At 36.3% G+C, this 25,312-nt stretch overlaps 1 protein-coding gene across 4 annotated transcripts; it reads right to left on the bottom strand.

Moving 5' to 3' along the window:
- Nucleotides 1–1,007: 1,007 nt before the first annotated feature.
- On the bottom strand, nucleotides 1,008–25,210 carry PTPDC1 (protein tyrosine phosphatase domain containing 1). Of its 4 annotated transcripts, XM_064518871.1 has the most exons (11): nucleotides 25,160–25,177; nucleotides 12,065–12,157; nucleotides 9,840–9,996; nucleotides 9,102–9,273; nucleotides 8,229–8,309; nucleotides 7,888–8,006; nucleotides 6,983–7,120; nucleotides 5,050–6,257; nucleotides 4,097–4,282; nucleotides 2,395–2,505; nucleotides 1,008–1,559 (listed from the first exon to the last, which is right to left on the bottom strand). In XM_064518871.1, exons 3-11 carry the CDS (start codon nucleotides 9,898–9,900, stop codon nucleotides 1,443–1,445), a joined length of 2,193 nt encoding a protein of 730 aa, XP_064374941.1. In that variant the 5' UTR covers nucleotides 9,901–9,996; nucleotides 12,065–12,157; nucleotides 25,160–25,177; the 3' UTR covers nucleotides 1,008–1,442. The 4 variants fall into 4 exon arrangements, 3 of the variants coding, with proteins under 3 accessions (XP_064374941.1, XP_064374942.1, XP_025955348.2); XM_064518872.1 differs by lacking the exon at nucleotides 9,840–9,996 and having other exon boundaries at nucleotides 25,160–25,210; XM_026099563.2 differs by lacking the exons at nucleotides 12,065–12,157; nucleotides 25,160–25,177 and having other exon boundaries at nucleotides 9,840–12,038.
- Between the last annotated feature and the right edge of the window lie 102 nt (nucleotides 25,211–25,312).

Consider the following 25,312-nt stretch of genomic DNA (forward strand, 5'->3'; position numbering starts at 1 on the left):
CTAGCTATTCTGAGTTAACTGTAGTAGATTGAAGTAATTTCTTATGAAACTAAGACACCTGCAAATGTATCTTAGAATTCCCAAGTCTGACTGCTAAGGTATGCTGGCTAAAATTATACTGCATGTTATATTGCCTTTACTCTTTACAAGACTGCTTTTATGTGTGATTCATATGCAATAATTTACTTTCAAGTGTGCTTATTTTAGGCTGATTCTACTGAAGTACTTGTTTTACTCCGAATTTGATATATAATCATCTAACAGTTGAAGCATGCCTAACTTAAGTATTTTTAATTCTGTTTTTAATTCTGTTTGTATTTTTAATTCTGTTTTTAACTCTGAATATTAGTTATTTATACTGCATAACAAAAAAAAATAGAAAAGGACAGATTTTTGTTTAACTACTTAAATATATCAAAGTAGATAAATGGTTTATTCTGAAAACTGGCGCACTAGTCTGCACCTGAAGCCCCTAATCAAAAATTGCAGTTATGATGATATCCCAGTTGTTCCTGTCTCATTAATGAAAATACTTCTATAAAGTGTATTGCAGATAAGATTTTCATCAATTATTTTTGAGTATTATTCTATTACACTTATATAAATAAGTTTTTGCTCAATGTAATTAAGGAGAACAGAATAATACCCTTGTTAAGGTTTGATAATTAAATATTTTTTTCACTTAAAATAAGATGTATAAGAGTTTAGCTAATAAGGTAACATTTTTCTCTTATTCAACGCATTTAAGATGACACAACCAATTTTTCATTAAAAACAACATGTTAGAAGAATTTTTGCCAAAATTTCTAAATTAAGACCTTGCTAATTTGTTTAGTTTATTTCTCTATTGCAGCATCTTTTAGAAACACATCAGTGACCATGATTAAAACATCTATGGGAAATAATTATCATCTGCTGTTAATAGTAAATCTCACAATTCTTTCATTATTACACTTAGTTTTATTTTAAATTTTCTAAAAGGAAAAGGAATTTAAGTACAGTCAATATTTATTTTCTGCGAAGTAAAATCAAATAACTTTAATGTAAACATACTTAATGTTAATACATACATACGAACTCAATACATTGTGTACCATGGCACTGAACTTATGGCAATCAGGTAACTTGAAAATAATGTAGCATGCCAATAACAGAGGATTCCAAATCAATAAATACATTTAAAAAGAAGAGAACAGTTCACAATGTAAAAGCATAGTACTTTAAACCAAATGCTACAGTACAGTCATACAGGCGCTGTTCTTTCGAGCTGTGTAGATAAAACAATTGTCACTAAAACTCCCTTTAAAAAAATAAAATGTTTGTTAATAACTATTATTATCTAAAGTTAGGTAAATCATGCCAAATAGCACAAAATACAGTAGCTGGAGAATGAAAAATAATTTGGTAAGCCCATCTAATTCTTCAGTGTAGCTGTGTAGAAATCAAGAAGGATTCTCTGTTCCTTCTTTGAGCTTTTTTCTTTTTTCTTCCAGTGTTTGTTTAAATACTTTTTTCAGGGTATTGTAAACATATGGTCCATTTTCAGAATCAAAGCTTGTCTAAAAAAGGAAAAAATTAAAGTTCAGTTATTAAATTAGGTGTCATATAGCAAAATACAAAGTAAATGATCAACATTTTAAAATATTTTAATTTTTAGTTTTTCAAACGTACCAAAGAAAGTATGCATTTTATTATGGAGTACTTAATACTTATTTTCAACTTTATGCTAACTAGACAGTAAAATAAACCAGTAAAAGGAGAAATGGTGTGATTGTTTTAACAATCTGTAGATTTACAAGAGTTTATGAAGCAATATGATGAACTTTGTTTTGTTTTCCAAATAATTTCACCTGCTGTATCTGAGAAGAAAGCAGCTTTGAGCTGAGCTACTCAGAGCTTAACCTGTCATCTTTACTAAATGATTCCAAAATCAGAGGTACTAGTTATTTATACATATCCTGTATTACAGGTCCCCAAAATAACTGAATTACAGCATAATTTCAGAAAATGATTTTATTTGATGGAAAGACTCCAAGTAGTAGAAAATCTACGAAAGCCTTTGGTAAGTTTCTCCAATGGCTAATTATTCTCACCATTTAAATATGATCTTTTCCCCAGTTTGAAACAGTCGATGAATTGGAAGTAATCTAGATACAGACAAATGATACTAAAGGATTAAGACATATTGTCCAAGGCTCTAGTGACAGAACTGAATTTTGGGAATATTTCCAATCTTTTATGTAGGCTGATTATTGTAAAATATAAACTCTGAAGTAAATAAGCATCAGTACAATAACTATGAAGGAACTGCTGTAATTTTTAACACAGAATATTGCTCTACCCTTCACAGTTTATAACAAATAAATACAAAGTCATGGACAAGTGGTTACTTGCCTTAGTGAAAGCTTTAATAGCACGAGCAAGTAAGGCCTCCTCCACATCAGCTGGTAGCATTTGCAAGTTCACCACACAATGTAAAACACAAAGGATAGTCTGACACTGTTCCTGGTGGGTAAATGGAACAGCAGCTCATTAGAAGAAATCTTTTCAATAAAAACATTTAACTTGCAATTTCTGTTAATTGTTGTTTAAATATCAGACTGTGCCTTCTTGTATGGAAACCTTCAGGTGTAGGAGTTGGGGAGGGAATTTTCAGAAGCCTGAAGAGCCTCTGCATAATTTTTTCAGTCACGATGGGAGAAAGTCTTCTCTTGTAAAGCACCCCACAGACTGCTCTGGAAATTTCTAGGAGGCCAGGCATTCACCTGGAGATTTGACTTTCAAGGCCTCCCCCATGACACAGCAGCACTCATGTGAAGTTGCACCTTAAGGGTGAGATTAGGCCTCATCAGCCCAGAGCACTATGCATGTTTAAGGCTTTTATCCACAGCTGAGGTAGGATAATCTGCATCTCCTTCTGTCCTAGCAGGTCTCCTTCACCATAAAATGAAGCTTACAGAAAGACACCTGGGCAGTGCTAGAAAGGACACATAAATGGACAACAGTATCTTTCTGATTACTAGTCCCCATCCCTTTTCAGTGGGAGACAGGTCTCCTCACTGGCAGGTAACTTGACAGTAAAGTTAAAAGAACAAATTATTACTTCAGGGACTTCTGGGAAGATAAGCTAAATAATATAGGATAAGATAATGTGAGATAAAATCAGTAATTATTTTAAAATTAAAAAAAACTTTTAATTCCTTTCCCATACATTTATAACAGTTGTCAACAGTTGTCAAGTACTTGACAAAAATGTAAAGATAAAACCATGATAGGGTGGAAGAATGTTGTGTCGTCTTCAGGAAGAAACATGCCATTTTGACATGAAGAATGTCGTGAAAATGGCAAGTGCACAGAAAGTTCTGACTACTTGTTGATTAGAAGCTGTATTATTGGGACTTCAGGAGGCTATTAAAAGGGGCCCTATTTTCTCCATACTTCAGAAGCAAAGAATGCCCAAAGAATTAGGAAGTGAACTTGTGTAATTAAAAGATCTAGAATAGACTTTTTTTTTTATTTATCCTGCATATAGCCCTTTGGAGAAAACACAGTTTAATGGTTTTGGATCAGAAGGACCTGTTTTTCATAAAGATTTCAGAAAACACATGGCCGGAGTTCTGACTTATGTAATGGAATTTGGCCTGGCTTCTGATTCCTTGAATTTGCCAGTTCTTCCTATTCCTTGTCCCAGCTCTGCCAAAGCTGATGGATTAAGATGTTTGCACAGCAAATATGACAACTATTAAGCACAGCTGCCAGATTTGACATTAACAAAAGCCATACATAAAGTTCAATGGAGAAGATCTTGCCTTTGCCTCTGGATCTCAAACTGCAGAATTTGAAGGTAAGCATGGTGACGTTGAGCTTTTACTGAATAGAGTTCAAAGATAGTATCTGAAATTTTTCTTATAATATTCATCATCCTGGCACTGATTACAACTTTTACCACAATAATCATCATTTTGATTTTTTAAAGATTGAAATTGCCTTTTAAAAGAGTGATTTCCTTGCCCAAAGGCCATAAGTGAACAGTTTAACATACATTAACAGAATATATTTGGCAGTAAAATAACGATTTGACATAAATAATACCTACCTTTTTCAGTAAGTTAAGTGCTTCTTGTGATTCTGTGCAATTTTTTGCCAACATGTCAATATCGTCTTTGGATATAACAGGTTCTTTCAGTTGCTCTATCCAGGACCACATCAAGCTGCAGAGGATAAAAGGATCTCTCTCAGTACAGATTTTATCCCAAGCTCCATCTCGAGAATTCAGTTCTTTCTAAAAATAAATAAATAAAATAAATGCATCATCTATTTACTTTTGCTAACATTCTCTTTGATTGTAGCAGTACTTGGCTGCTTATGCTGCAACATAAAAAGAAGACTTAGCACTTATAAAAAAAACATATATATTTCTATTTTTTTCCAAAGCATCAACATTAATCAGCAGTAATACAAGTCATTCTTTAAAACAGAAGGATGACATAAATAGTACAGCTCAAAATCTCCTAATTATCTATTAGAATACATAAAACAGCTTTGGATTCCTACTTCAAAGCAAATGTTACTAGGAGGGTTTGGTTTTGAGGATAAGCGGTTATTAAATTATTTTACTTCTACATGCAGAATCCTCTGATTAACTGTAAGTAAAGCAGCTAATTAAAAACTTAGAGCTATATTGTTTTTAAGCTTTTAAAAGCTTTTAACTTAAAAATCTGTAGTATTTTTATGTTAGCAACAGCCAAGTTAAAACCACAGATAATAGCATTGTCATTAGTTAGTGAAGTGAATGAACATGACCAGAAACAATGTTCTGACCTTCTGTTAGAGACCAAAATGTGTATGTTCATTTTGCTTACTTTTGAAAGAACCAGCCCATAACTGACAATCATTTACTTAATCAGAACATAAATCTGTGTCCCTGTGTCTCATTTCAAAGGTCTCCAAGATTCTTTTCGCTACCTATTGGTGGCATTTTTGCCATTCCAGGGATTAACCTAGGTGAAATATGCAGAACACATAACATTGAATCAAGTTAAAAATTACCTGCCACATTTCTACCTTCTGCTTCACTTCATCCTCTCCCAGAAATTCATTTATATTCGCAAGTGCTTTAGCTGCCAAAACTCTTCGGGCTTCCAAACTTAATTCTGATTGCAAAACAATGTGTGGAATTGCCTCTGACAGATCTTTGCTAGTCTGGCTTTCATATCCCATAGAAAAGTTTGTTTTAGAAGAAGAAGAATCAGAGTCCTGAGAGGCATAGACTCTTCTCTTATACATACTAGTCTCACATTCTGCTTTATGACCAATCTCTTTGGCAAAATTATGCCTTGGTGTTCCAGGTTCCCTGGAATTGTGGATAGATGCCAGACCTGAAGAAAAGGTTCTGCTGCGTTGTACTTCTTTGGTAGATTTCCTTCTGTGATAAAGTGAGGATCCATCTTTTCGTCCATCCAAATTAAATTTACCTTGACTCCAGAATGTACATGTATTATGCACTAAGACTTCTTTGTTTAAATCCAGCTGAGGCTTTTGTCCACCTGCAGCAGAACACTCCTCGCCGCTGTTCTGCTGAAGTTTGTTGTGCAGTAACATCTGCGTAGGTACTGTCCATGCAGTTTCTCCTTGTTCTAAGAGAAACTCGGTTGTCCTTAAATCTGACTCACTATAGCTTAGACGCCTTTTCACATGAGTGAGTGGCTGAAGGCATTCGGCATTCCTCCTTTTCCACAGAGGATCATAGGCATGTGCCAGGGAGAAAAGAGCATCCTGCATCTCAAAAGTAGCTGAGTGGGTTTGGGAGAACGAGTCAGATGTATCACTGTCTTGTCTTTCTAGTTCTTTATCTAGCTGTGTAGACACCAACTGAGAAACAGTCTTTTCAATTTCAGCTGAGAGATCTGGTATATCTAACAGTTCTGCCTCTATCACTTGTCTGTTTTCAGCCAAGTCTAGCAACAGTTTGCAAACTAGATGAATAAGCTTTGGCACGTGTTTGAGATGCCTGCTCTCATAACCATGGAGCAAATGTCTCTGACGGGTCAGGTACTGAGATAGTGTCACTGTGTGTGCCTTGGGCTCACAGCAAGCAAATACATTTCTCAGAGGAATTAAAAACTGAGTGAATTCTCTGATGCATAATAACTGCCCTCTAGTCTGAATAGAATTAGGCCTTTTTGCTCTAACAAAAAGAATTGCTTGATCAGCAGTCATTCTTGTTGCAAAAACTAAATAGCAAGCTATTAGAACACCTGGAAAATATAAAGACAAATATTAGCTGAAGAACTATCAGATTAAAATGAATATTCAGTAAAGATGTACAGAATGAAAATGAATATAGGCAAAGATACAAGTTTTACGTCGTTTGTTATGTGATGCTGTTGTTAAGTCAGTACAGTTGCATTTGTTGGACTGCAAGATAGTAAAGCTATTCTCACTACACTTTTAACGAGAGCTAATTTCTTACCACAGTATCTCTAGCAGTTGCAGCATTTTTGAACACCAGCACGAAACCAGGAGCAATGCTGGCTTCTACAGGAAGGACTCAGGCAAAGAGATAGGTCTTGAAAGGGCCAGAAATAAATTAAATTTCAGCTGCTCCACAAAAATCTACTTGATCTAACAATCAGTGGTAGGTAGGTTTGTAAGGGTAAACATAATAAATATTCAAATTCAAAATGAAAGTGTACTAAGTGAGTTTTTCTCATCAAAAGGAAGCTGTCCCATTTGAATAAAACAGGGAATTATTATACAGATTCAAAGATTTTCTAACCTTATGGGCTGCTGCTTTTTATCTACTAAAACTGATCTCTTCCTCTTTTCACATATAAATTTGCTTAGCTTTTTTAACCACTTTACAGATGCACATCTTGCAATGATACAGAATTTAAACAAATGAATAATACTATACAACCAGAGATTCTTTTGCATCTTTAAAAATACAGTTGTGTTGATTTTTGGAGTAGAGGACACATACCTGTCCGACCAAGTCCTGCGTGACAGTGAACAGCTACCCTCCCTTCCTGTAAGGCAAAAGCCATGACTTTTACCATATCAAGTATAGTAGTGAGAGATGCCACTCCATAATCCTTCCATCCAAAATTATAAAAGTAAACTAAAATAAAAAGACAATTATTTTCAGTTGTACAGAATATGAAATTTTCAATACTGTATACAGAGGAGAGAACACCAATAATAAATGGTAGTACTAAAACAGCATAGAGGATCTTAGAATAATCTGACTACATAATGTTTGAAAGAGATTATTTTCACATTTCACAAAATACTCTTGCTATGAAAATTTGATAAATACATGAACCTAGTAAAGACTTGTCAAACTAAAGTTCAGCTGGAATGTAAACGGTATAACAAAACTGAGTGATTCATACTAAAATTACTGAGCTATATATAGGTAGAGCCTATTTTTTTTAAGAAATAAAAGCACTTCTTCAGTTAAAAGCTGTTTTTTATACAGGGGTAATTCTTCTAATCTCACTGTAATATGGAAATACAAAAATATTGTCAATACAAATATTCTCAAATCAAAGGAATGACCATTTTATAGTCTAGATAAGAAAATATGCATTGTATCAGAATTTGAAATACAATTAATGTTCTATATATTTAGGAACTAAGAAGAAAAAAAAATTAACCAGCTGTCATCCTCTCTTTATTCCAAACACCTGAATATTAACCCTGAATATACATGATCTTAGATAATGCGTTATTCACTCTTGATTATATTTGTCAGGTTTCATTTTTATATCCTTTTTTGTGCTACATTTCTTGTATTGTTTCTTTTAACACACAAGAATTCAAGTCAAAATACCTCTAAGTGCCAGATCAATAATTAATGAGGAACAGCAGCAGGAGCTAACTTACTTCCAGCCTCCATGAAAGCTTCAGGAAGGTAGGTGAAGCCACTTTCTTGTTCCAGTGGATTCCCACAGCTTGCATGCTCCCCAGGACGCTGAAGGTTAATTATGGTTTTTATACCGCATCTTAAGCAAGGAATAGATGAGTCAAAGTATTATATGTAGCCAAAATCTCATTATTCCTTATTTTCTGAAACACACATTTATTCTTAGAGGAGAATATATCTTTACCTGTATTTTGTTAAAATGAAAAGATCTTTACCAACAATCCAAATCTATGTTGAAAGAGAAAATGGATCAAGAATTACATGAGTAATACCTACAATAAATAGTGACTAAATTTTTTACCTTTCAAATTGTTCAATAATGTTGTACTTTTCAATTAATTCTGTTGAGGGTCGGGCCGTAGCCAGTATGTTATCTGTTATCCTGGGAAATTAAAAAGGCAGATAATAATGTCATTATACTAATTTCTTGGGTGTGAGTCTACCAAACTAAGAACACCGTTTCATTTTCAAGAAAGATGGAAACACCTTGCTGATTTAGTAGAAACTTTATTTTCAAAAAATTTTACTATCATATATAGCGTTAGTGATGAATCCTGTTCCACTGATACATATATTATATATCAAAAGACCATTACTGGAAATGTTCAAATGCCAAGCTGATTAACATATTAGAAAACTCCTCTGAAATCTGGACTCTGATCTATGTTCTGTGATATGTCCCTTTAAGATTTGTATGCTTCTGAATAGCAGCCGCTGTTATCAAAAATCAATAATTTAAAGATTAATTTCATATGAATACTACTAATTATGAATATGCTTTTGTTGAATACATACCTTATATTATTTCACCTTCAATAATGTTTTCACTTTTGAGTTCTGTTATGAACATATTTTAATTCATTTGTATTTTAAGTCTTAAGAAGAATTACCTATAACCCAAAATGTTTTTTTTAAATTCATCATAGGTATTTCTTCTTTTGGATCTGAACCAAACTCTTGAAGTAAATACAAGTCTTTCATTGACTTTACAGGGCTATGTACAATGGCCATTATAGTTTACTGCTAAGTGGTAATTCTGAATCAACCTATCTTTCTGTTTTATACTTATTTGAGTTAAAAAGCAGTAAGTAGAAGCTTATTTTAATTGAATTCTCTCTTTCAATAAATATAATGGATGCAGTTACATGTAGTGAAAGTAAATGCTGCATATTACCAAGAAGAGTAGAGCCCTTTAATGGCTTGCTCTTGGTCACTCCATCGAGCTGGATTTTCATACTTGCAAGCACGCCCGCCGCATGCCATTGAACACTGCATATGACCAGGAATGACATGGCGAAGGCGCTCGCCTACTTTCGTGTATTTTGCCGTTGGACGCCTTGAACTTCCTAGAACACAGGCAAAAACAGATTTAGTAAGAAAGCTTACAAATTCATCTCCACCTTGAAAGTTATCAGCTTAATCCTAAATTGATGAAGTTACAAACAGCATAAATATATATAGAATATATATTTAAGGTTCATTTTTCAATACAGACTTAAAGTAAGGACTCTTAGGGAAAAAATATTTGTTTGAATTACTGCAGAACTTGGTTTTTCTCACAGTAACTTTGCCTTCTTCTGATGAACTTACAGGTGTGTGATATCCTTTGCAACAAAACAAATGTCATGATCATCTATCTGAAAACAAAAATACTTAGCACACCTTGACACATACACCACTGGCTTTTATTTTATCTATTCTCTATAACTGAGCTGTTTTAGAGTAAAAAGCATATATTAAACCCTGAATAAAAAATCAATGAACACAATTTAATATAAAATACAGCAAAAAGCATTTAAAATCCATATTTTATGCATATACATAAAATACAGTTGACAGAACAAAAGTATAAGAAATTTAACACACACAGGAAAAACAGAACTGCCTATAGTCTTAATGAAAAGTACTTTACTTTTTTTTTCAGGAAAAGTTGCATTCAGCTCCTCAGGGCTCAGAGATGATACGGCCACCATAACCCGGTGAGTCGATGATGACAGTACCTCTACAACTGAGCTCCGGCGCCTCTGGATTACGCGAAGAAGGGGATCAGAGGAAGAATGCCTCCGGCCCTGGAAAAAGTTGCTAAAAATACTTGCTGCTGACCGCCGCCGGGGTGAGCCCTGCATGACTACCCCACGCCAGCTACAGTTCAGAAGGGCTGCCGAAGACGCTCTGATACGAAATCCAAGTTGCTCAGTGCTGAAGTTGCACAGAGCTGTGCATCTTTCTGTACGGTCTGGCAGCTCTTCAGGATAGGCTGAGCTGTCTCCATAGAAACACACAATGAAGCACTGATGCCAGCTATCCTTGTGGCAGCTAAATTCTATATGAATTGATTCTGTTTGGGACAAACTGTTCCACTGCTGATGAAAATAGTTGCATTTCAAGTAGATAATTTTGAAAATGGACTGGGAACAACCAAAACATTTTCCATAAACAATGTGAGTATGTAAATAACACACATTCAGAATTTGCTAGGACACAAAATACTATATTCAAAAGAACAATCAGAATGTAGTTGGACACTGCTTTCTGAGAAATCCGTAAGTAGGAACATTATACTCCCCCACCTTTTGGTTTAACATTCCACAACCACCTCTCTCCCTCCACTTAGTTGTTCCAAAATGCATCATTAGCTCTGTAATGATTGGGATTAGTGTGTTCCTACTGAAATGGTTCAGTACATGATGAATTGTAGTCTGTTCACTCTGGACCATTCATATCTTCTAACAAAACACAATTCGTTACTCAAAACAAAAGGCTTATTTTTTTCAAGGCCCAGCTTTTTTATTAACCAAAGCTGTTAGCCCTACAGACTGAGATAAAGCAGATTATGGGGAGAAGACGTATCAGTTGAGTGCTTTAAGCTTTTGAAGGTAGATATTAGGTGGCAATTTTCCTCCCACTTTGCTTCCAGTGTGCTAAGAAGGAGAATGAGCTGGCCAGAAAGACTGCAAGGTTCTCAAAAGCACAAAATTCTCATGCTGGCAATTATATGGAGAACAGACTGTAGCAATGTTAAAACAATTAAACATCTAGAAACATCTACGAACATCTAGAATATCTATGTTAGAACATCCCTTGTCTGTACATTAGACTGTGTGTTAAAGATTCTGAGATGAGGAAAAGAAAAAAACTGTAACTTTGTTCAATAAGCAAATTAATCCTGTTGTATTTTCTTAAGTACGTATACTATCCTGAGTCTGCATTTGACATTTCTTTTTGTACTATGAAAGCAGTCCTCTAAAGAGGAATTTGCGTTGTAATAGAAAGCTCTCCTGATTAAAAAATCATCAGGCAAAATTCTACTGTTTCTTCTAGGTACTGAACAGGAATTAAGTGACTGAATTTTGAATACTGCATCCCTGCTATTAAGAAGACATAGTAAGGTCTTCTGTAGATACTAGGCCTGAAACTTAAGTAGCGATGTCACATGAGAAAAGGAAATATTAAAGCTGATACTGTTAGCTGTTGTCTCAAAATTCTGACTATTCTAATTCAACACGAATGATGATACCAGGAGCTGAGGAAATATTTAAATGGGCTTTTATTTTAGGGGTTGGGTAGAAGAGAAAGGAAGATGAAAAAGGCTGTTTCAAGGGCTTCCTATATCCAGTGAACACGAAAAATGTTTTTTAATTAATTATATTGCTTTCTTAGATTTCTTTCTTTCTCTTTCTCTTCCCAGAGTTTTTTTCAGTATATACCAAATGCTAGTGGAGACAGAAATGAGCAAGATAAAATGCTGCACACCATTATTTTCCCACTGAATCTAGTAGGATTTGCAAGTACTCACCCAAAATAGTAAGTCCCATAAGAGTTTAAGTATTTTCTTTGATTTTTGTTGTTGTTGTTGAAGGTTTGTTTGTACCTTCAGAGAGCTAGGCAGCTTCTGAACATGAAAATGACATAGTTCTTTTGCTTAAGAGGTTATACCTGACAATATGAAAGCTACAGAGAAGTTCTGCATGATAACACATCATGGCGATGATTAAGTAATGCAATTCATTTTTATGTTATAGACATTTTGTGCTTATAATTTGGGAATAATATATCTTTAATTATCTATAGAAATGTATTTTTTTCAGAATTTCTCTAAGCACTTTCCATGAATAGCGTATTAGAGAAAATGATTACCTGAATTCATATTTGCAAGATATACACTGCTTTCTAGCAGTGAAGAATACGGTAGTTCATTTTGCAGCAAAACTCCTGCAGCCATTGCAGTACCTGTTGAAACAGTAATATGTTAACTGTAAATCTACAGCAGAAGTTCAAAAATGCAAAATAAGTGCCTGTCACTGATTGTAGATCTGTCCAAAGCTCTTTGGGCAGTCAGACATGGACTGTATTTTTTTTTGGTGTACAGTCATCTTAAAACAGGTTGGCAGCCTGTCCCAGCACAACTGAAGTTTAACAGATTGTGTATTTCTAGCTCTAGAGCTTAGCTGAGCATGGACTTTGTGCTTTATATGGACAGGAGTCACTCAAAGTATTTAAGGTAATGTCACTTTGATTTTCTCAAATTCTTCAAGGTAAACATGTGACTGGAAATCTTGAACCGAAATCCTGGAAAGTGCAGTTTTGATGATGCTAACGATATCATTATGGCAGCACTGTTTCTAGATCAGATCATTTATAGTTTCAGTTTATAATTTCCAAGCGGACCATCCCCAAGTTATATGCCTTCTCTGTTCTCTTTCCTCCACTCCTTGTTTTTAGTATGTTGACAAGTTTGAAAGCACATATATGAAGATCCCCCTGTAATGAGAAATCTGAACACAAGACCTTGTCTAAACACAAAACAGTTCTTCTCATGTTTTAATATGATTTCTAATACAAGGTAAGCCCTGCCCTGAAGACCTTATACCTGACAAAAAGAAAGCTAAAGGAAAGCAGTAGGGGTGAACATATTAATCAGTCACAGTGATGTTTAAATATTTATAAATATTTATATGTTTACACAGGCGTGCATGCACACACACACAAGTCAAATATTTATAAATATAAATAATTTATATGGATCTTGTGTGGAAATTCTTACCCAGCATTTGGTTTATCTTACCTTACTAGAAAAATAGTTGCAATTATTAAAAAAAAAAAAGCATTCTCATACCAAAACAAAATGTCTACACTATATGCATAACTAGTAAAACTTTTCTACATATAAAATCCTCATATCCCAGATTCTGTTAAAACAAGATTAGGATTCAGCAGCATAAATAGCGTTTTAAAGGACAGGAGATTTGCTTAAAAAAAAATGTTTATGGAGATGAGGTGGTATAACAATCCTAAACTGTGTTAAAAATAGTTTTTAATTGCTTGTTGTTCAATATCCAGTTTTTATCTATAATTCTACCCAATTGTTTTGAAAAATAATTTTAAAATAGGTTCAAATAGAATTTCATTTATTCAGATATTACATTATCTGACCACATACTTGAATAAATAGAGATTATTCTTCCAAGAGTGCTAGTGGACTTGATTCCCATTTACATCAAAGACCCTTAGCTCTGTCCTTTCCAAGATGCTTTATGGCAGGAACAGAATAAACATGCATATTAATGACCCTTTAACACTGCTGTATCAGTACAGAGTGGCCTCAAAACAATGAGAATAGTAGGCAGTGCTATTGTTTGTGAAAGCAAGTGATCTTTGAAACTTCAGTGATGCCAAGAAATGCATTTCTAATGTAAATATGTATATTATTAAGAATACTAATTATGTAGATTAAGAAGATTAAAGAGTATCTGGAATGTTTTCTATTCAGCTATTTGACCACCCAACTCTGCACTTTTAAAGTCAATCACTTAATAAATAGGCAGCAACACACAGGCGTGCGCACCCACACACACATGAGTCAAAACAGCAATATCCTGAAAAGTCTCTGTCCAGGATCTTTCCCTACAGTCTGCCAGAATTAAAGCTTCAAGTCAAGTTATAAATCTGGCATTTCTAACATAGCAGTATTTGACTTTACAAACTACCAAAAATTTTTTAACAAAGTTTGAGAGTATGAAGTACGGTGCACTTCTCGGAATACTGAATAAAGAATATAAATTTGGTTCCTTTACTATACAACCAGTACAGTTCCAACTAACTTAAATATTTTGTCTGCGTGCCTTTCAGTTCTTTAAATTTACTGCCTGACAGGTATTTTGAATTCCACAATGTAAGCAGTGTTTCCTTGCATTTATTTCTGGAAAAAAAAAAAAAAAAAGATTGTCACCAAGCACTTCATAGAATAATATTGAGCTCCCTCAGACAGAAGTAAAATACTATAATTTGGGACAGGAAGTACTTTCAGTGTTGATGTTATTGGAGAGGGGTATTACATTTCTATACAGATCAAAACAGTATTAAAATTAAAACTAGTGCTTGAGGAAAAGAAACAACTATTTCTTCTATGTACTGTATATTTTTAGTTTTTTAAAGATCCTCTTCAGCATTTTGTTCATCACATTAACAGTTGATACTCGCAGATGCTACAGAAAAAAGCAAGAATCCTGCGGTGTTATTCTAGGTTGTGTTCCTTATTAGCTCTCTGAGGGAACTGACTCACATACCTGCGGCAGTCACATCACCTTAATCAGATCCACTATGTTATCTGTGTGACATGCATTCCTATTGCCATGACAGCAAAGAAGCTGGTCTCTTAATCTTGGTTTCACAATTTAAAAAAATGGAACAGTATCTTAGGTGATGTTCCATCTCTGCATTTTTTTCCCAGGAAGCAATGTTATTAAGCCTGCACACAGGTAGTGTAACACACAGTAAAAATAATATCTGTGTTATTGGCTGGTTGAAGCAAATAGCAGTATCACATTGCCCAAGGAAAAAGGGGTCTCTTGAAATCATGGTATCAAGCACTAAGGGGATATTTCAAGAAGTTTATTTCTCCCTCCAATGTGTTTTTTGTATTCATTTTGTTGTCCCTCTGTATGTATTTCTGAGGCTTTTTTTTCTCGTTTGAGCAAACCAGTTCCTAACAGAAAGGATATACTGTTTTTGTTGCCCATTAGGTGCACCACTGACTGACATGTTGCATTTGATAACAGATGAGTAGTTGTCAGATCCTACTCACTGCTTCATACATGCAGAGAGGTGGCTTTTTTGCAGAGGAACTAGTGTAGTCATGCTGTGCTGTCACAGGTGAGATTCAGTTTGTTCATCTACCTGCTTTTCAGGAGCGAAGTAGCCTCTTGTCCATGTCATGATTTCCTCTAGAATAAAAGCGCTTCTCTTTGCACAGACATGGATTGAGTAGTAAAATGCCATGTAGCAAGTAGGCCAACTGGGATATCAGTGGTCCACAGTGAAACAGGTTCTGTAACTAACTGTGGTGCAGGTTTACCCAGAAAGAGCATACGGGGGGGCTCTGCTACTGGTTCCCATGGTCAGGCTGCAGTATGGACTGAGCAGACTAGCAGTGGGATAGGAGTAGGTGCTGGTGGTGCCTTTCCTCTACTGCCTGGTAGAGGGAAGGAAGGACCACAGCAGAAACTACTCCACACCCCAGAACTGGCTTAGGCATCACCTTGCCTTGCAAAAAGGAAGATGCCTTTTTAGTATCTCAGGATCTGGAAAGTTTTCCTGGCTTTCAGTGATTGGGCAGGATCTTTGCTTCCGGATGAAATGAGAACAAGAAATAAAATCAAAGATTTTAGCAGTCAGAAAAAGAATTATATAGCCAAAAAGCGATGCAGTAACAAGATGTTGGTCCCACTTGACTGTAGCAATTAGTATGGTTATTTAATATATGTAACTATTATCTTTTTTACTTCAGAACACATTTTCAAAACAGACAGTAGAGCTTGTATTCTCCACTGGAATGATTCCAATTGTGCCAGTTCAGCTGCCAGCACGAGCAGTAATCCCCTTGGAAAGCTTCTCACTGCATTTCTGAGAAACTACTTACTAATAATGAGGTCTCATTTCTCCAGATCTGTGTGCATTTGGATAATTTAGAATACGAGAGCAGATCACACATTTAAAAAGATTACTTTCATGTATGAACATGAAAAAACTTTGGTAAGCAGCCAATTTTAAAGTATCAATGTATAAGAAAAGTTATATTAAACTTCAAGTATATTCATACAATATAGGGAAATGCTGATGACTGCTTTACACCTGTCACATAAAATACGGGCTTTATTTTACTATTTTCTTGCTTTTTAAAGTAATTTGTTCTCTTCCCCGTTGCATATACATATATAGAACAGTTACTTACATATAAGTAACTGCCCAGTGGCCAAATTTTTAAAGGAACATAGTTGACCGCAGATGTAGGTAGGGGCCAAGTTAGCTTAATACCAATCACTCAGCTAGCTCCAAGTATGAGTAAGTTAAAATTTAGTCCATGGCCTGATTCTACAAGTACTTATCTTTATGAGAAACTACTTTCGTGGGTAGTCCCACAGAAGTCAACAGGATATTTATCTAAACAGAAAATCATATGGGACAATGTTTCATTGCCAAAAGGCAAACTTCTGGAAACTGTAGTAATTAAGATGTTTTATTTAATTATTTTAAATTGCTGCTGTTAAATTTAAATTTAGTTGTTTAGTTAGATAACTAAAACTAAGCAAAAGTATGGTAGTGTAATGAGGATTGTTTGCATTTAATGAAATGGTAAAAGGCCATGGTTATTTTAAACAATATGCAAAAATGGTTATTAAATTATAACTTGCTCGCTAAACTCAGGTTTTAAATCTCTTAAGACAGGCAGATAATGAAAGTTTTGACCAAAAAAAAAATATGCTAAGAGGTAGTTAGTCACTTCTACAGGAAGCACTGGTAGATGAAATCATATTTCAAACTACAATAGACTATCTAATTTTAACATTGCCAAAAATAACAAAACATTTATTTCTAAAGTTTTGTAAAAATAGTAGCTAACTATTTTTCCTTAAGCTTGATTAATATGAATAATGAAACAAAGTAGTGTTTCAATGTATATTGCAGTAAAAAGACTCACTGATATAAGATATTTCACAAATATGTATGGTACAATTGGCAAAAGACTCTAAGGCAATATTTAGCATTGAGTGAACGTATCTCAATAGACACACATCTCAATTCCCTCGGCTCACTTGAAACTTGAAATGTTTACTACCTATGAGCTAACACCAAAAAACTGGAAAAAGAAAATAACACATAGATATAGACAAGAGGGAGGATAAGGTTATAATTTAAATACAGACAGTTTAGTTATATGTAATTTACACAGAGGGGTAATCCTACAGCTGTTGTAAAACTCCAGTGATTTCACTGGGAACACAACCAGAACTAATTTGTTATTTCTATACGTGTTTTTTCCTCTTTAGGAAAAAATATTCACCATCTGTTTTAGTAAAAGGTGAATGTCATTTTATCATTAAGCATTATATTTACATAGGACTGCAGCTGCTTACACATTCTAGAGAGACAAAAGAATATAATTCATTAGAAGATTATGTAGGTGTTGGCCTGGTGATGCAGTCTTTGCTATTAATAGATTTTTGACATAAATAATAAGAAATTGCAACCTAAACTGATGGACAGGTCTACCAATTGACTTGATTCATACTGTTTAAGTCACATCAGCTTTCTGTGGTAGTGTTAGCGCAATAGTTAACAGAAGTTATTTTAAACTACGTTGAACAGGCTGGCAACCAGTAATTACTATTGAGAATTATAAAGGAGATGGTGTAAAAATGAATATATTAACTGTTCTACAAACAAAACTGGTGACTCAGATATTCCTGATCATGAATATCATGTTTACTAAGACAGTCTATCTGATTTGTAAGACTGACTACATACAGAAGAGTGAGATATTGTCAGTAATGAATTTTAATAGCATTCAGAAGTGGAAAAGTTTTAAAATGGAACTTCTGCAAGTCAGAGGAATTATTTTTAAATATCAAATAGTCAAAACCATAGTGAGTAAATTTACATGCATTTTAATAGAGATTTTCAATAATTTCAATTTAACCCCTTACCTGTTGCCCAGCAAAAAGAATGAGTGACTGCTGATCCCTTCATTATTGCAGTATCAGCCACAAGAAGTATGTTCTAGGGACATTCACGTTTACAGAAGAGAAGCTGAATGATGTTACCACAGTATTTCCTGTAGTTAATTGGATTCATCATGGTAATCTGGGAGGAGCCAGTAACCATCTTTTCTTTAACTTAAGACTGTATGTGGAATGCCGGACTATGCAGATAATCATCCCATAAACTGCTTTCTATAGCTGTCTAGATTGTAAAGGGATTGAGGCAAACAGGCCACACCAATCTAATGTTTTAATAGCTGAATCCTCCACCTCTTCTTTATGTTCACCTCATTTTCCTATTATTAAGCACAAGTAAATATATATACATGTCTAGATGTGTCAGACAACTAAGCACATGATTACAGAAATAATTTTGTGAAGTTATATTAAACAGGGTTATGCTAATAAATTAATTTTGAAGCACCATGAAAAGAAAAGCATGGATAAATATTTTGTTGTTCATATCTGTGGTTATATCCTGAACGAAACATTTCATTTCTCACCCAATATAGCACAGAATATCACTAAAATATTTACACGTAGTATAAGTTAACTGGATTAAAAGTAATACCTCAAAATACCAAAAATAAATATCTCTAAATGTAGCAGAGGTAATCAAGTAAAAGCTCATCAGTAAAAATTCCTCCCAATTATTTGGAAACAAAATAACAAATATTTGTACAAGCTTCTATGGATGGGATAGTTGTCTTGTTTAAACAAGCAAGGAGCTACAGGAGATAACTCTCTCAAGGCTGATGCCAACAACCTCATTAATGCCAAAGACACTGTCTCAGCTAAACACCTGCCTTAATTTGGCCAGCAGAGAGATGGAGCATGTAGCAGGACTAAACTGTTTGGTTAGTTTTCAGAAACAATTTTATAGTCAGATTGCACTGTGTTTGTGCTGTGTACTGCTAATAAAATTCAGATGGAAGAAGAATCCAAGCACTCCTTTATATGAAAATTAATTTACTGAGATCAGAGACAAATTTACAAAAGTAGTCCTTAAAACTACATGTCTAGCTTCTCAATAATCTTGCAGGGACAAAAAAAAATCCTGTACATGAACTAAACTGCATTCCAGTCATTTTAGTAAACAGTATACATCATATACATGAATGTATGGACATTTGGGCAAAAAAGTGTTACACAAAAATTGGGCTTCAAAAGATTTATGTGCAATTCCAAAAAACATATTAGAATCATGGTTATTCTCAAATTCACTCTTCTACAAGTAGCTGTTTTAGTTTACATCCATTGTTTGCCACGTGCCATGGTAAATATATCCTCTTACAAAGCTAGTAATTGGTCATGGGTGAATGTAAAGTGAGATAAAATTCACACAAAAAAAACTTGCTGTTTTCAAGCTGTTTTCAAGTGAGCTCAATTTTTTTTTTTAAAAAAAGTCTACTCACACAGTTTTGTGCATTAATTACGAAGAGAGAAAATAAATAGTTTCCTTCCCTGAGAGATTGTGTCTCATGAAAAAACAGGAATTTCCATGTTCAATACGTTTGATTTTCAAACACATTCACCACCCTACATGAGTACTGTGTGAACTGTGTGCCAGAGCTATAACATATTTTTATATTTATTTTTCCAAGTGATTATCTTATAGCTGAAAAATGTATTAATAGAAGCATACAATGGAAAAGTTTTTAAAAGCCTGTAAATATTTTGAATTGTATGACAAACTACAGCTATTGCTTTGGATAGTGAGTCTTTGCTGATAAAGGAGGGTTTGAATAGGCTGAAAAAACTTTGTGAGATGCCTTAATAATTGCCCTCTCAGCTGTATATACTTGTAACCCTGTTATTTACAACAGGCAGGTATTAGAGGGCATGTAATTTCATTTTTCTCCACTTCAGTGTTTCTTATAGAACATGCATACTAAAAATCACCTTTAGGACTGGAAGAGTTCTGTAGCTGCAAATATAAGCTGCAGAATAACTTGCTGAGGAACAAACATTTTAACTAAGGTGTATCTAAGTAGCCATATACTCCTGTTTCTATAACCTGTAAAGCAAATATATATTGTTAAAAATCTGACTGAAATCAGGTTCATTATTTTGAACTTTAAGGTTAGAAACTTAGGACTTGCAATACTGCAAATTAAGTTTTGCCATTTAAACAACAACTAATATTAAGAATATATATTATTCCAACTACAAAACAATGTACGTTTTCAAAATTCTGAATATTTTTTCCCTTTTGTTATTTAAAACCTGAACAGATTGTGCAGCTTGAAATATTATGTTGCACTTCTTTCTTTTATGTGTTGATATAAGCTTCAGCTCTAAACGTGCCAATCACCCCATTTTCCCCGACTGCCAGTGGATCAGCAATGCTCAGAACCTCTGCAAAACTGGTCTGTAAGGGTCCGTATGCAACAAGAGCTGGTAAACAGCTTCACTCCCTCGAGGAGTCCTGTTAAACACTAGGCTGTAAGCAGAATTGTGCATACACACGCATCTTAATGAATGAAATCTTAAGAATCTTAATTCTTAATATATTTTGGTAATTTCTAAATGGGTACATTTGAAAGGTGGTCAGTGACATACTTAGTGATTACTTTCATACGGATAATATAACTCTAGGAACCTATCTGACTCCAGAGGGGGTTTAATTTTTGGATGGTTTCGAAACCTGGTGTAAGAGCCTCCTTGTTCTGCTATATTTATTTATAGATATTAGATATTTGGTGGGTTGCCCCTTATTATCTGTTCCTAGATTGGTACTCTTCAGTATTAATGGCAGTTTATTCAGCTAAAGAACTAATTTTTTCTAATAATCTGCCAAGTTTAGCTAGTTCCAGGAAGCTGTGCCAACCGTGGTCGTTCAAACAGGCTATGTCATCGTACTTTCATCAAGACAAGGTTTTGTGCTAACTGAGTATGACTTTTTGGGGGAGTTAACCATTAGGTAAAATAATCTGCCATTTTCAAAGAAAGAATACACAGAGTAGGTGTGATGCCAGTGACTAAACTAATCATCTTTGTATCTTTAGGCTTGGCATTTTCCTACTGAAACAAAATGAAGACACAAAAGCCCTCTGGAAAATTCTATTGAACTATCATTGCTGCTCAGAGATGTTAACAAGCTTTTTAGGCAAGTAGAACGGGATCACTAGGCTTCTGGCAGCTTATTTCCCTAGAACTGTATGGGCTAGCTCATGGCTACCTTACACTGGACTTAGCAAATCTACCTGTCCCATTGCCTTAGGTACTAATTATCAAATTAGGCAGGTAGAAAACTATGTTTCATAATGAGCTGGATGCAATTAAAATGTTTGACCATTGTTAAGACTGCACTCTTTCCGTTGCTGCATAGACAGAATTGGAACATGAAATTACATGACAACTTAAACTTTACTAAAAACTAATTTACTTTAAGGATAATGCTAATTTAGTACAAACTATGTATTTAGATTCCTAGCTGGCTTTGAAGATTTCCATCTTCGCCTTTTGCTTTCTGCACTTCTCATAGTTTGGCTAATAAAAATCTGTTAATGTTGCTCTATATTCAGGACTCTAATGCTTACATTAAAACACTGCAGGGAATGTTGTAGTTTTGTGTAATTTTAAAACTGTACGAAGTTTTATTAAAAACTTTTTACAAGTTTTGCTTTTGGATTAAATTTTTGACATTCTTGTCCCTTAAGTACAATGCAGTATCACACAGCAAATCAATCATAAAAGCAGGATTAAAGTTCATCTTTGGTTCCCAGTCCTAGACTATGCTGACAATTATGTAACTATGTTATAGTTATGCATATAAGGTAATATAACATAGTTAACTGCGTAACTAGTTACATTATATGTAACTATGTTACAATTGTGAGATTAAATGTGTGCTGTTTCTAGATGCCTAATGAGATCCTAGAGCAACGGCCCACCTATGATCCCTCTGCTCATTTGTCATCTGTACTGCCTATATTCCCTCTTTTCATGTTTGTTCCACTGCTAGTTAAAACTGTGAATAAGGGATAAAATAGAAATGTAGTAAAATTTGAGGAGGAGGGAGCATAATTACAAAGATTTCAATTCAAAATACAGTTCTAAAACTGGAGCCATTGTATCAAGTATGACTTGCAAGCTGTTCAGTGGACTTAAGACTTGCACTGCAAGTGACTACAAGCCCAGGAAAATAGCCTAGAACTTCACTTTTTAGCCACAGACCTAGAAATGAAAGAAAATTCCTAACTAAATTTAGATTTAAAAAGGAAAGGAGAGGTGTTGTAGGGCTGTAGCAACCCTATTTCTCTCTACCTTGTCAGATACCTCATTTTCTGACTATATGACACAGTGGTGTCCATGTGGCTGCAAAACCCTTATCCAGTAATGGTCTATTTTGTGCTAGAAGCACTGCCTTAGAGGTAGCCAGCAAATGTGAGGTTTTTGAAAATGGAGAAATTAAGGAGAAATCCTTCTTTCATAAATTTTGTAACTTCTGAAGAGCTACCATGTATTAATCCAATTTGTGATGAACTTTGCAAATGAACTGTTTAATACATGTATAATTTCTAGGAAGCATTGGACCTCCTATGCATATGCAGAACAAACGTGTAGTTTATGCACAATAAAACTTAGATCTTCAAAGAGTGGCAGACTAGGTAAAGAGGAAATGTTAAAAAAATAGAGTGGGTCTAAGGTAACCCAATTCTGTTATGTATTTTATCATTTGCCTTTTGCCAAGGAACAAAATGGCTGAGCTCCATAACACGGGGGACTGTTTGAGTGAAGAACCAAAGAGGTCAAAGGAAGTTAATAAGGTGGCCAGAGACCAAGAGCTGCAGGTAGCTGGTCATTCAGATGGAGTATCTCTCTCTTGCTCCCAAGATAGGATTAAGTCCAGGAAATACTCCAGAGTGGACAGAAAACTGAGGAAATAGGTATGTTTTAAAGTATTTTTCTAATTTATGACAATAACAAACTACTTAAAATCAAGAGTAGACATGCTGAGAAGTTTCTCCATGGTGTTGCAAAGATAACCACAGAATACAAGGTTGGAAATCATTTGCTTTTTGTTGTAAGTGTACTTAAGCCTGAAAGCTGTTTACAGAGAGCCTGAAAGAGTCTGAAGGTTGTTTTCACAAAGAAATAAGGTATGCCTAGGAAACTGTTGCTTTGTAAGGAACAAGGTGTAAGGAACAAGGGTGTGCAGGCCTGGTGCCTGAGGCCAAGGCTGCCGCAGGCAGCACCTGTGCCTCCAAGAGAGGGACGCCCTATGCCTTCAATTTAATGCTTCTAACAAGGCAGTCAGTCTTTAAAAGCACATGTGGACAATGGGAAAGAGAGACTGGCTTTGTTTTGAAATGTAGTTGTTTTAGGGACTGGCAGGTATTACCGTTTACAGGTGAACTGGCTGAGCACCTTGAGGCCGGCAGGCCACAACAGCCCCCCTGCGCTGGGTGCTATCAGCTCAGCTCCTCTCTGCAGCCTGGCCCAGCAGCCCTGGCCCAGGGCTCTGAGAGCTGCTGCTGAGCCGCATGGAGAAGCAAATGAGAAAATTACCTTCCCTAGCCTCAGAATTAGCTGTAGTTTCCAGAGCTAATATTTCTGTATAGCAAGCATCTCTTTAGCTATGGCAAGATTTGGTCTGGCTGCTACTTTAAAAACTCCAATAATAATATTAAAGTAACCCCGTAATTGCATTTACTCATTTATTTTAAAAGAATTAAATGGTTTTATGCTTCATACCTTATTCCTAAAGTCCCTTACCAATGTTTTAATTTAATGCTTTCCATATACACTGCTTAAAGTACCTCTAAGTTCACCTGTGTTGGTAAGCAAACTGACTGGAAAAAAAACCTCCCTGTTGTAACAGCAGTTGTTATCAACTGTAGGTGTTTTTAAAAAATTAGATAAAAATTGGATCTGAATTGAATGTAACTTTAAAAAAATTATCTTAAACTCTGAATGGTATATACTAGCATTAAAATTAAATTAAACCTGCAAACTATACTCTTCATTCAGAAAAGTGGAAATATTTTGCCATCTGTAAAGCAATCTTGTACCTTACCTGAGCATACCTAGTCCATTTAATTTTGTCACAGTATTCGTATAGGCATTGCTTCCCGGTAAGTCATGTCAAATTTCATAATTTCTACTCACAACTCTTCTCACTTGTAATTTTACAATTAAAAAATACTCAAAATGGTCACTGGTTTCACAATAAAGTAAAATATTTACTCAAGCACATGGAATAAACACTTCAAATAGATACTGCCACCCAAGCAACCCCATAACGGGAGAAGATTACATGGCTAATTATAGCTCTGAGGTGACACACTTGCAATATCTGGCCCTGCAGACCGTCTCCTTGCTTTTTGCTTTGTTGTCTGACACATGTGGCTCTATGTATGTTTCACATAAACTAGTGATGAAAAAAGAGAGAGACTGGAAAAAATGCTTTCAAGCAATACGTAATTGCAAATGCTTAAAGTTTATTCTGTGCATATTCTTTGGGGATTAATTACTCCACAGATGCGGTGCTCCGTTTTGCTAGCCGAGGCGCGGGCCTCCTGAGAGCACGCCTCTCTCTAGGAACAGAGGAGCGAGGGAGCCGCGCAAAGGGAAAATGCTTAAGGCCAAATTACTGATATGTTGGGCAACCCTCTACGTTAGCGAAGAGCGTCGTTGCTGTCTGCGGGGAAACCGGCAACAGCCGTATCTAACAATCACTGTCCCGATGAAATGCGCTTAGGTTAAGCGAGGTGCGAGCACGTGTGCCCTCTCTGCTCCGGCAGGGGCTACGGGCGCTGCCCTCTCTCGGAGGCGGGTGCCGCAGGGTGCCGGCGGCTGCAGGCCGGGCACAGGGGTCGGCAGCCCGCTCGCCGCGCTGCCGTCTCCTGCCCGGTGACCGCCGGCTCGGGCGCCCCTCGCGCGGGCCCTGGCAGCCCCGCGGGGCGCGGCGCGGCCGTTACCCGCCGCCGGCTGCGCCCAGCCCCCTCCAGCGCCCCCCGGCGCTGCCGCCCGGCTCGGAAGACCCGGCGCAGCGGCCTGCCGCTCGCCCCGGCCCCGCCGCCGCGGCTCCCGCGCGGAGGCCCCGCGGAGGGCGGCGGCCCGGGCGTGGCGCGCTGCCGTGGCGACGGGGGCGGGCCCGCGCGGTGGGGAGGGGAGGGGGGAGGGAGAGGCGGCCCCGCTGCGCGCTCCGCTGCGGCCGCGGGCAGGGCCCGGGGGGCGCCGCACCCACCTGCCTCCCGCCGCCTGCGCCGCCGCCGCCGCCTGCGCTCTGCGCGCGCGCGCGCGCGTGGGGGGGGGAGGGGTTGGAGGGGTGCGCGCGCATGCGCCGCCGGCGGGGGCCGTTGGGCCGCGAGCAGCCGTGCCGGGCCGTGCCGGGCCGTGC

The sequence above is a fragment of the Dromaius novaehollandiae genome, chromosome 12 (assembly GCF_036370855.1).
Source record: "Dromaius novaehollandiae isolate bDroNov1 chromosome 12, bDroNov1.hap1, whole genome shotgun sequence".
In the NCBI taxonomy this organism is placed as follows: Eukaryota; Metazoa; Chordata; class Aves; order Casuariiformes; family Dromaiidae; genus Dromaius; species Dromaius novaehollandiae.

Excerpts from the sequence above, each read along its gene's own strand:
- PTPDC1 (XM_026099563.2), bottom strand. The coding sequence starts at position 10,053 with ATGCAGGGCTCACCCCGGCGGCGGTCAGCAGCAAGTATTTTTAGCAAC. Across the intron at positions 6,258-6,982 it reads CGCAGGACTTGGTCGGACAG|GTGTTCTAATAGCTTGCTAT; the intron begins GTATGTGTCCTC and ends TATATTTTCCAG. Across the intron at positions 2,506-4,096 it reads CACTTAACTTACTGAAAAAG|GAACAGTGTCAGACTATCCT; the intron begins GTAGGTATTATT and ends TTTACCCACCAG.